This window comes from Xenopus tropicalis, chromosome 7, assembly GCF_000004195.4.
Source record: "Xenopus tropicalis strain Nigerian chromosome 7, UCB_Xtro_10.0, whole genome shotgun sequence".
NCBI lineage: Eukaryota > Metazoa > Chordata > Amphibia > Anura > Pipidae > Xenopus > Xenopus tropicalis.
Window position 1 is genome coordinate 104270294 of NC_030683.2, and position 10264 is coordinate 104280557.

The 10264-nt window shown below is 41.6% G+C and overlaps 1 protein-coding gene across 2 annotated transcripts; it reads right to left on the minus strand.

Annotated features, from left to right (window-relative positions):
• Positions 1-5072: 5072 nt before the first annotated feature.
• On the minus strand, positions 5073-10017 carry uts2rl3 (urotensin-2 receptor-like 3). 2 transcript variants are annotated; one of them, XM_002938282.5, is made up of 3 exons: positions 9489-10016; positions 6922-8182; positions 5073-5652 (listed from the first exon to the last, which is right to left on the minus strand). In XM_002938282.5, exon 2 carries the CDS (start codon positions 8059-8061, stop codon positions 6937-6939), a length of 1125 nt encoding a protein of 374 aa, XP_002938328.1. In that variant the 5' UTR covers positions 8062-8182; positions 9489-10016; the 3' UTR covers positions 5073-5652; positions 6922-6936. The 2 variants fall into 2 exon arrangements, with proteins under 2 accessions (XP_002938328.1, XP_004916281.1); XM_004916224.3 differs by lacking the exon at positions 5073-5652 and having other exon boundaries at positions 7029-7117; positions 7465-8182; positions 9489-10017.
• Positions 10018-10264: the final 247 nt, after the last annotated feature.

Sequence of the window (10264 nt, forward strand, 5' to 3'; positions counted from 1 at the left end):
CACCATCTCTCCCTACTATACCTGCTACCCCACAGCCGCAGTCCCTTCCCAGAGGCTATTATCCCCCCACTGCTACTATAGGCACCATCTCTCCCTACTATACCTGCTATCCCACAGCCACAGTCCCTTCCCAGAGGCTATTATCCCCCCACTGCTACTATAGGCACCATCTCTCCCTACTATACCTGCTATCCCACAGCCACAGTCTCTTCCCAGAGGCTATTATCCCCCTGCTACTATAGGCACCATCTCTCCCTACTATACCTGCTATCCCACAGCCACAGTCCCTTCCCAGAGGCTATTACCCCACTGCTACTATAGGCACCATCTCTCCCTACTATACCTGCTATCCCACAGCCCCAGTCCCTTCCCAGAGGCTATTATCCCACTGCTACTATAGGCACCATCTCTCCCTACTATACCTGCTATCCCACAGCCACAGTCCCTTCCCAGAGGCTATTATCCCCCACTGCTACTATAGGCACCATCTCTCCCTACTATACCTGCTATCCCACAGCCACAGTCCCTTCCCAGAGGCTATTATCCCCCACTGCTACTATAGGCACCATCTCTCCCTACTATGCCTGCTATCCCACAGCCACAGTCCCTTCCCAGAGGCTATTATCCCCCCACTGCTACTATAGGCACCATCTTTCCCTACTATACCTGCTATCCCACAGTCACAGTCCCTTCCCAGAGGCTATTATCCCACTGCTACTATAGGCACCATCTCTCCCTACTATACCTGCTATCCCACAGCCCCAGTCCCATCCCAGAGGCTATTATCCCACTGCTACTATAGGCACCATCTCTCTCTACTATACCTGCTATCCCACAGCCACAGTCCCATCCCAGAGGCTATTATCCCACTGCTACTATAGGCACCATCTCTCCCTACTATACCTGCTATCCCACAGCCACAGTCCCTTCCCAGAGGCTATTATCCCACTGCTACTATAGGCACCATCTCTCCCTACTATACCTGCTATCCCACAGCCACAGTCCCTTCCCAGAGGCTATTATCCCACTGCTACTATAGGCACCATCTCTCCCTACTATACCTGCTATCCTACAGCCACAGTCCCTTCCCAGAGGCTATTATCCCACTGCTACTATAGGCACCATCTCTCCCTACTATACCTACTATCCCACAGCCACAGTCCCTTCCCAGAGGCTATTATCCCCCCACTGCTACTATAGGCACCATCTCTCCCTACTATACCTGCTATCCTACAGCCACAGTCCCTTCCCAGAGGCTATTATCCCACTGCTACTATAGGCACCATCTCTCCCTACTATACCTGCTATCCCACAGCCACAGTCCCTTCCCAGAGGCTATTATCCCCCCACTGCTACTATAGGCACCATCTCTCCCTACTATACCTGCTATCCCACAGCCACAGTCCCTTCCCAGAGGCTATTATCCCACTGCTACTATAGGCACCATCTCTCCCTACTATACCTGCTATCCCACAGCCACAGTCCCATCCCAGAGGCTATTATCCCACTGCTACTATAGGCACCATCTCTCCCTACTATACCTGCTATCCCACAGCCACAGTCCCTTCCCAGAGGCTATTATCCCACTGCTACTATAGGCACCATCTCTCCCTACTATACCTGCTATCCCACAGCCACAGTCCCTTCCCAGAGGCTATTATCCCCCCACTGCTACTATAGGCACCATCTCTCCCTACTATACCTGCTATCCCACAGCCACAGTCCCTTCCCAGAGGCTATTATCCCCCCACTGCTACTATAGGCACCATCTCTCCCTACTATACCTGCTATCCCACAGCCACAGTCCCTTCCCAGAGGCTATTATCCCCCCACTGCTACTATAGGCACCATCTCTCCCTACTATACCTGCTATCCCACAGCCACAGTCCCTTCCCAGAGGCTATTATCCCACTGCACTCTGCTTCCTGCAGCATACTGGGATAATAAATGAAAACCAGAATTTACAGCTATGTATGAATATGAATTGAATATAAATGCTATAAGAATAATGAAGAGCTGCACTTTCTCTGCACCTTACATGAGTGCGAGGCTCACACTGTACATTTCTGTTCTTAGGAAAACATCCATTTGGTTTTGCTATTAAAGAAAAAATGTGGATTCAGCTGAATTCATTTCCTCCCGGGCAAAGCCACAGTATTACAGTAATTCAGAGTTGATAGGGATAGTTGGAAGAGCAATTACTCAACACAATTTTTCAAGAAGTTTTTAATATATAAGTAGGATTTACTTTGTTTTCCTGCAAACGTACACTAAACTAGGGAAACAATGTTTTTAACAGAGACCTTATTTATCTGCAGAGGTGTATGTTTAATGTCAGTTGGAGCTGCCATATTGCATCCTGTGCCGAGGTTGAATAATATTTCATCATTAGAGGCAGTGGGAGAGTGACCCAGTGGGTACGTAAGATAAAGGAATGGCTGGTAACAGAACAGCCCTTGGCTATAGGAATATTTCTACCCCGAGTGTGACGCTGTACACAACTTCTATCGCTCTTTTGGTAAGTAACATGTCTGGTAAAGTGGTCATCTATTGTAACCAATCAGCAATATCCTCAGTCTGCTCCCAAGTCTGACCTATGAATGCAGATAGTTATTTTGGAGTGAATAAACTTGCAATGGGCTTGCAATGAGCAGCTTGGCTGGACGTTGCAAAGCAAGATAAATATCACACATTTAAATGAACTGACAGGAGTCTACAAATATATTTTACACCCATTCAGTGGCAGTTCTTTGCTTCTAATAAGGGATAACTAGCAGCAGCGCTCCTTCACTATGGAACTGCAATTACATCGCATGGATTACCTGCAGTGATTGGATCCCCCTTCTATCAATGTCCGGTTGGGATGATTCTACATGCTTTCTCTATAAGTTGTTCTGGTGAGCAGATATAGACTCTACATTAGTCTATGGTATTGGGGTCACTTTACCTAAGCATTGGTGTTTTAATTAAGCATACACCCTCTTAATCAATTTTTGGTATTCCTTTATTATATTGATCTGCACTATATATCTTATTTTTATTTTTATGCGCTTCCATCTACATTACTCCACATATACTATGAATGCAGATGTCTGGTTACCAGGGGATACTGCACCTGTTCACTTTGCACCTGTTTGTAGATGAGCCACGGTATCTGTTATGTGATTCCTATTGACACAGTCTATGCACCAGGGGGTCTCTCTGACTTTACAGTGCGGTTATATATGTTCCAGTGTGCAGCAGCACAAGAGTGACTTCATGTGAAGGTGGCCATACACTGGCTGATTCCTTACACTATCCAACCTAGCAGCCTTCCAATCATTTGCCTAAATAGTGGCTATACCTGGCCATGGTCACCCTTCTATTGATTCATCGGCTCCAGTGATTTGCCTACATGGTGCATCGCCAGATTACATTTTCCACCAACATCATGGTAAATCGCTTGTACAATTTGATTGGTCCATGTATGGCCTACTGACGTCTCCCCTGTGGTTATGTACTCGCAGACTGCCGAGGGCAGAAAACTAATTTAGTTTCAATTTCTTTTCCTTCTTTCAATGATGGTTTCTTCTCCTGTGGCTACAAACCCACTGGTCTGATACACAGACTATGGTGCGTGCCCATGGGTACAGAACCTTATACCCTTTAGGTGTCCACACCATTTTTCTTCCGCCCCTAAGATGGCAGACCAATTTGTTTTAATAACTATACACAGATTTCATTTTTATTTCTTGCGCATTTGTCTCCAGGATCATACAAATAACTTGTGTGATTTCCAAACGCCAGTGTAAAACAAACACTACTGGGCTGACACACGCCACATACCTTTCAGGGGAGGTTCATTTTGTAGCAAATACAGTTCTACAGTTCTAAGCATTATCTCTCCAAACCATTTAATAACATCCAATGCTGTGGTTTCTTACCCCTTATTCTTTATACCTCTCCTTGTCCAACTCATTAATAAGTCAGTTAGTTGACTTTAGCACTTGAATCAGTCTCTGGGTGAAGCAATGGGGTATGTGGAACTAGCAATGCTCCTGACTTGCTTCTAGCTTTAAATGTATATATCTCATTATTGGGATTATTAGGCAAGCAGTAAGCAACAAGTAGTAAAAAAAAAAGGGGGGGGGTTGGAAACCCAAAAATATATTTGATATAAAAAAAATATAATTCTACAGCTATATGGAGAAGTATTGTAGACCTTTGAGGGGAACTGAGGCAGTAGGTAAGTCAGGGTGAAAGGTCTGTAGAACTATTCTGTGGAACTATTCACAGGCTCCATCTGGTTGGATGTTCAATACTCTTGATGAAGAGCTTTAAGACCCTAAAACAAAAGTACTTAAATGGATAGTTAGCCTATAAGCCTTCCTCCTCACCTTTTTCCTGATTTCAGTTGGGGGTCACTGACCCCAGCAGGCAATAAACTATTACTCTGTGAGGCTACACATGTATTATTTTCCATGTTATTGATGCATATCTGCTATTTAGGCCCTCCCCTTTTCATCCTTCAGTCTCTCATTCAAGCCATTGCCTGGTTGCTAAGGTAAACTGGACCCTAGTTACTGAAATTCCAAACTGGATAGCTGCCTAACAATAGAGCTAAATCAAGACCAATTGCAAATTGCTAAAAAAGTTAATACTAAATATATGGAATAGAAATTTCCCATGTGGAGATTGTATAATACTGTGTTATTTACTATACATTTTGTTTATATATACATTAACTCTCTATGTGGCAGCCGGGCTATAGAGCTTTTCAGATATAATAAATACATTTACATTGATTAAATACTGGGATTTTAGGTATTTTTTTTTAATACATAACTGTACTGCACTGGTGCTGCCATATGATTTATTGCTAATATTTCTGGGCTGTGTGCAGGGGAGGCAGTGGCAAACTCATGTTAAAGAATAAGTAAACCTCTTTTTAAAAAATCTTTGAAATGACTCTATACAGCCCCCAGAATAACATACCTTTCTCCTTGCATTCAGATTTATTTTGTTTCTCTATTACAAGCAGTTTTAGTGACTTTGTGTGAAGCTCCGCCCCTTTTGCTTTCTGAGCACTTCTTCTCTCTCTGACTATGATGACCTCAAAGAGGTGCATACTGCTCACACTCACTGCCTCTGCTCCAATTAAAATGAATCAGGTATGTGCAGTAGGAACCTCTTTAAGGTCTCAGAAGGAGGTGGAAGAAGGAAGGAGTGATCAGAAAGCAAAAGGGGAGGGAACTTTACGTTAGACAAAATAAATCTGCATGCAGAGAGAAAGTATTTTATTCTGGGGGCTGTATAGAGTAATTTTAGGGTATTTAAAAAAAAAATACTCCTTACTTATCCTTTAAGGAAAGTCAACACGATGCAGAACTTATTCAGACATTGCAGAAAATAAAAATGGCAGCCTACGTGATCTGAGAAGCAGTTTTAGTCCCAGCAGTTTATATTTCTCTTGTCCCACTTGAATGTAGGTAGTGGAAGGATCCATATTATCCAATGAAATCCTGCAGACTGAGTCCTAGAGGGTTCTGTGCTCTTTGCTAATAGACACGTGCCAACCAATGGCGCTGCGGGAGTGAAGCCAATTGCCAGAATTCCCAGTATCTTGGGATCACAAGAGTTGAAGTTGGGTTCCAATGTCCACATACGTTATTGCTAAAATGGAAGAAAGAAGAACAGACCAAATTCATTCCAATGCACGGCTAATACTGTATAGAAACCCCTAAAGCAAGTTGTATATATGAACTTTATTTCATAAGGACAATCGCTTCATGCTTTGGAGTCTATTTGGTTGGTTCTATCCCTGTGAAAGGCTTCATTTTCTGATCACTTACTGGTTGGGTCTAACCCTGCAAAAGGTTGGGTATAATGTTCCGGTCAGTTGCTATTGGGTCTATACCTGCAAATGTTCTGATCAATTGCACGTTGGTTCTAGCCCCATTAAATTCAAAGCTAAAGATGCAAGAAGCAAAAGCTGATTTCCATAGAAGCTTTCAGTAGAGCAGTAGTGTTAGCCATTCCTGCTCTTTCATAATACACAGTAATAACCACTCCACCTGGAACCATTTAAAGCCATATAGGCTGTGTCCATCAAACTGATTCTATTACAAAATCATATTAAATTCAACCCCAGAGCAGCACAATTCCACTTACTGTGCATTCCTGGGTTATTATGGGATATCCCAGCCTGGCAACACCCCCATTGCCAAAAAATAAAAGTAAAGGAAAAGTTAAGCCTTTCTTTCTGATCAAAAGGGTTGGGACTTTGTAAAAAAACAACCCTAAGTTCTTAAGTTCCACTGTAAGGCGGCTCTGGTTGCAGCGGTATCTCTGCTAAACAGACTTCTAAATCCTTAGTATAACTCACACTACTTATATGTAGGGATGCACCCAATCCACTATTCTGCCGTACCCCAAATCATTCATGAAAGATTCTGCTGAATACTGAACCAAATTCAAATCCTTATTTGCATATGCAACTTAAGCAACCGAAGGACTGAAAAGAACCACGCACTGCGCGCGTAACGAAGAAAACGATTATCTTAAATTTCACCCTAATTGGCCTTAAATCTAGGCTGCCCCAGCCCCAGCATCGGCCTGCACTAAGGAGAATTTGGGGACCACTGCCAAGGAGCGCTGTAAAAATAATGTATTATGGAATACTGTATACTCCTTATTATGGGGGTTAAGATTTATATACTTATATTGTGAATGTAACCACTGCCCAAACACGTGGCGTGGCTGACTGCAAAGCAATGGAGCAATGGATCATTACTTGCTTTTTTTGCAGGTATTTTGCAAGTGGGATTGGTGTTAGATCACTCTCAGTGCTAAGAACCATTAGTGAATATGTGTGTGGATCTGAGAATGTGAGGGGACTTTGATGTTGTTTAAAATAACATGCACAGAGCAAACATGCCTTACCTGCTTGCTTTATTTTTACAGCTTGAGCGAATCACAGGCACCTTTTGCATTGCTCATTGTAATGGTCTCTGTGCACTGCTGGCTCCCACCAGATGCTGTCCTCTTTGCTTGCTTCCCCGGAGACGCTATCCCACTCTTCAAACTTAGAGATCCAAGTGCACCCCTCTGCCTATTTCGGAGATACTCCTTGTAGTTTCTGGTGAGTAAGGTGTAGAGGAAAGGGTTGATGCAACTGTTGCCGTAGGTCAGGCAAGTCACAAGATGATTGATATAAATCTCTGTTTGAACGGAGATTCTTAGAACATCATGGCTGTAAAGGGGCAACAGCTGCCACAGCCAGAAGGGTAAAAAGCAAGCCCAAAACGCAAGCACAATAACAAATATCATTAGTATGACTCTTTGCTTGGGGGATCTCTGTACTTCCTTATTAAGGAGGCTTTTGGTTTGGGAGATCCAATAGGCCCTAGCTAGCTTTGTGTACAAGTAGCCAATAATGACCCCAGGGGCAAGAATGCTGGTAGTAAACAACACTGTAAGATAAACCTTATACTGATCGTCACTCCATATTGGTGTACATAGCTTCCTAATGTTCCCAGACTCCAAAGTCCTTTCTTCTTGATGTATCATAAGCATCATGGGAAGTGTCAAAAGAAAGGAGAGAAGCCATATTGCACAGGCGAGGCTTTTCCTGTAGCCTCTGGATCTTCTAACCGTGTCAAAAGGTTTGGCCACTGCAATGTATCTCTCTGTACTCATCACGGTTAATATGAAAATGCTGGCGTGCATGGTCAGAAGATCCAAGCTGAGGAGCACCCTGCATCCAATTTCTCCAAAGTACCAGTCTTTCACAAAGCTGTTATGGACAATAAATGGGATGGTCGATAGATACAGTAGGTCAGCCAGTGCTAAATTAACAATATGTATGTACATGGAGGTAAATGTCGTCATGGAGAGGCACATGACCACTAATGTATAAAAATTGCCTATGACACCACCAATGCACATTAAGGATAAGAGGATGCCAATGGCCGATGTCGCAACTAGGTTGTCCACAGAGACATCTGACACAGTTCCTGGGATGGAATCATTGGAAACATTTCTAGAGTGATGCTCCAAATAAGACTCGTGTAATATTTCCATGTTGTTATGCCAAATAGCAATGCGTGGGGCAAAGGTTCTTCATACGATGAAAGGCTTGAGAGACGAGTTTAGTCAGATGGTGTTGTATGGAGTCGCGCTCATCAGTCATAACATATTAACTCTGGAAACAGAAAAATTAGAGATATCTCACTAGAGCCACTCCTCATATACACATGGAAATATCTGTCTTATTTATTCCATTGTGTGTGGGTTTGTGCTTTGCTCTTTTATTTATAATTTACTATTACCTTGTCCTACTTTGCCTTTACTTACTTTCTATCAGTGATGGTGACTGACATTTTTTCTGGAATATTTCAGTATAACATTTTTGAAACAAGCTGCATCACCCCTTCAACTAAAATGATTATTTTAAAATACAGGTATGGGATCTGTTATCCAGAAACCCATTATCCAGAAAGCGCCGAATTACGGAAAGCCTGTCTCCCATAGACTCCATTTTAATCAAATAATTTAGATTTTTAAAATTGATTTTCTATTTCTCTGTAATAATAAAACAGTACCTGTACTTGATCCCAACTAAGATATAAATAATCCTTATTGGGGACAAAACAATCCCATTGGGTTTAATTAATGTATAAGTTTTTCTTCGTAGACTTAAGGTATGAAGATCCAAATTACAGAAAAAACCCTTATCCGGAATACCCTTGGTCCCAAGCATTCTGGGTAACGGGTCCCATACCTATATATTTAATATATATGCTGTTGTGTAATATAAATAGAGCAAAACGTTAATATAAAATATTCAACTGAAAAAAAAGATATATATACAGATTTTCCTTTATTAATGTGAAAATTATTTGCTGAGATTAAATAACATTTTGCTTCAAATTTTGACCTTTATTGAATTTTGTATTTTATATAAAATTATACTAAATTGTAATCTAAAAATATAAAATAAAAAAACCAGATATAAATATATAAATATTACATGGAAAAGTATATATAGAAATATTTAATAAAAATACAGATTTGCCTTTTACTGATGTTCCTATAATTTACTAAGATTAAATAAAATAAACCTTTACTGAATTTACCCGGCCAAAAACAAAGTAAATACATATCGGGCGCAGCAAATGGACTAAGTTCGGAGAAGCTGACTTTTCAGTTTGTCAGTGTCAGTTATTTATATGGAGAAGTTTGTTCTCAATTTTTTGCAAATTTGGCCAAATGACGAAGATCTATCACTACCAATCACAAGGAAGCAGTTTGCCAGTAAGCAGAAAATACACAGCTTTAAAGTTTAGAATATTAATGTTTGTAATATTTGTTGAAAATGATTGAAAATGTAAAATTCACTAAATATAAATCATTCCAGCAAACACCATTTCAGCTATAAATGATAGAATTGCTGTGAGTATATAGAGACCCAATTGGTGCTCATTTCCCAATCCTGACATAGTACTCACCATAAAAGCGCTGCTCAGGGAAGTGCCCGGCGCATATGTCAATGTGCCAATATACAGCCTTGGGAAGTGCCCACGTTGCACCGCCAGTGAAATTAGGGGGAAGACAGAATGCTGTGATCATTTTCTTAAAATCCCACCTCCAAGAAAAAAAAATGAGCCCCGTCCGAGCCAGACAGGTTAATAAAAAAAGAAAATCTCACATCCCCTTTGGTCTCCTGGTTTTAGCATGATGCTGGGAAATGCAGGCTAGTCATTCCAGTGGAACCATATAGGCTAAAAATGACATTGATGAGGATTTGCTTCCAAACCCCATCCCTGTGTCTCTCAGACTCCCAACCAGCTTCTGTGCCACTGTGCAAACGTATGAGGATCATCTGTCAGGTTTTCCTGTCTGTCTTTTTGTGGCTTGTATGTGAATTCTCATATGTTAACATTCCATGCACCCTGCTAATATTGGTATGCCAGAGCTCTCTTCCAATTGCCGCTCACTAATAACTCGTCCTTGTCTATACTCCCCTAAGGCTGTTATTCGTTGCCCCTCGCCTAGTGCTCTCCTCAGTCACACAGCATTGGATTCTTCTATTTTGCTTCTAACTTTTACCCTATCTGCCCTCAATCTCCTCCCGCCCAGTTTCATAGAGAAGCCCCAACTCAATATCTGCTTCTGCACTGTTTCTATGGGACAAAAGCAACTTCTATCTGAGTTTTTAGTTTTCTTTATAATGAATTTATTTTTTTAACATGGACCTAAATCCCCTAATTACTAAAAAAAGAAA

Excerpts from the sequence above, each read along its gene's own strand:
- uts2rl3 (XM_002938282.5), bottom strand. The coding sequence starts at position 8,061 with ATGGAAATATTACACGAGTCTTATTTGGAGCATCACTCTAGAAATGTT.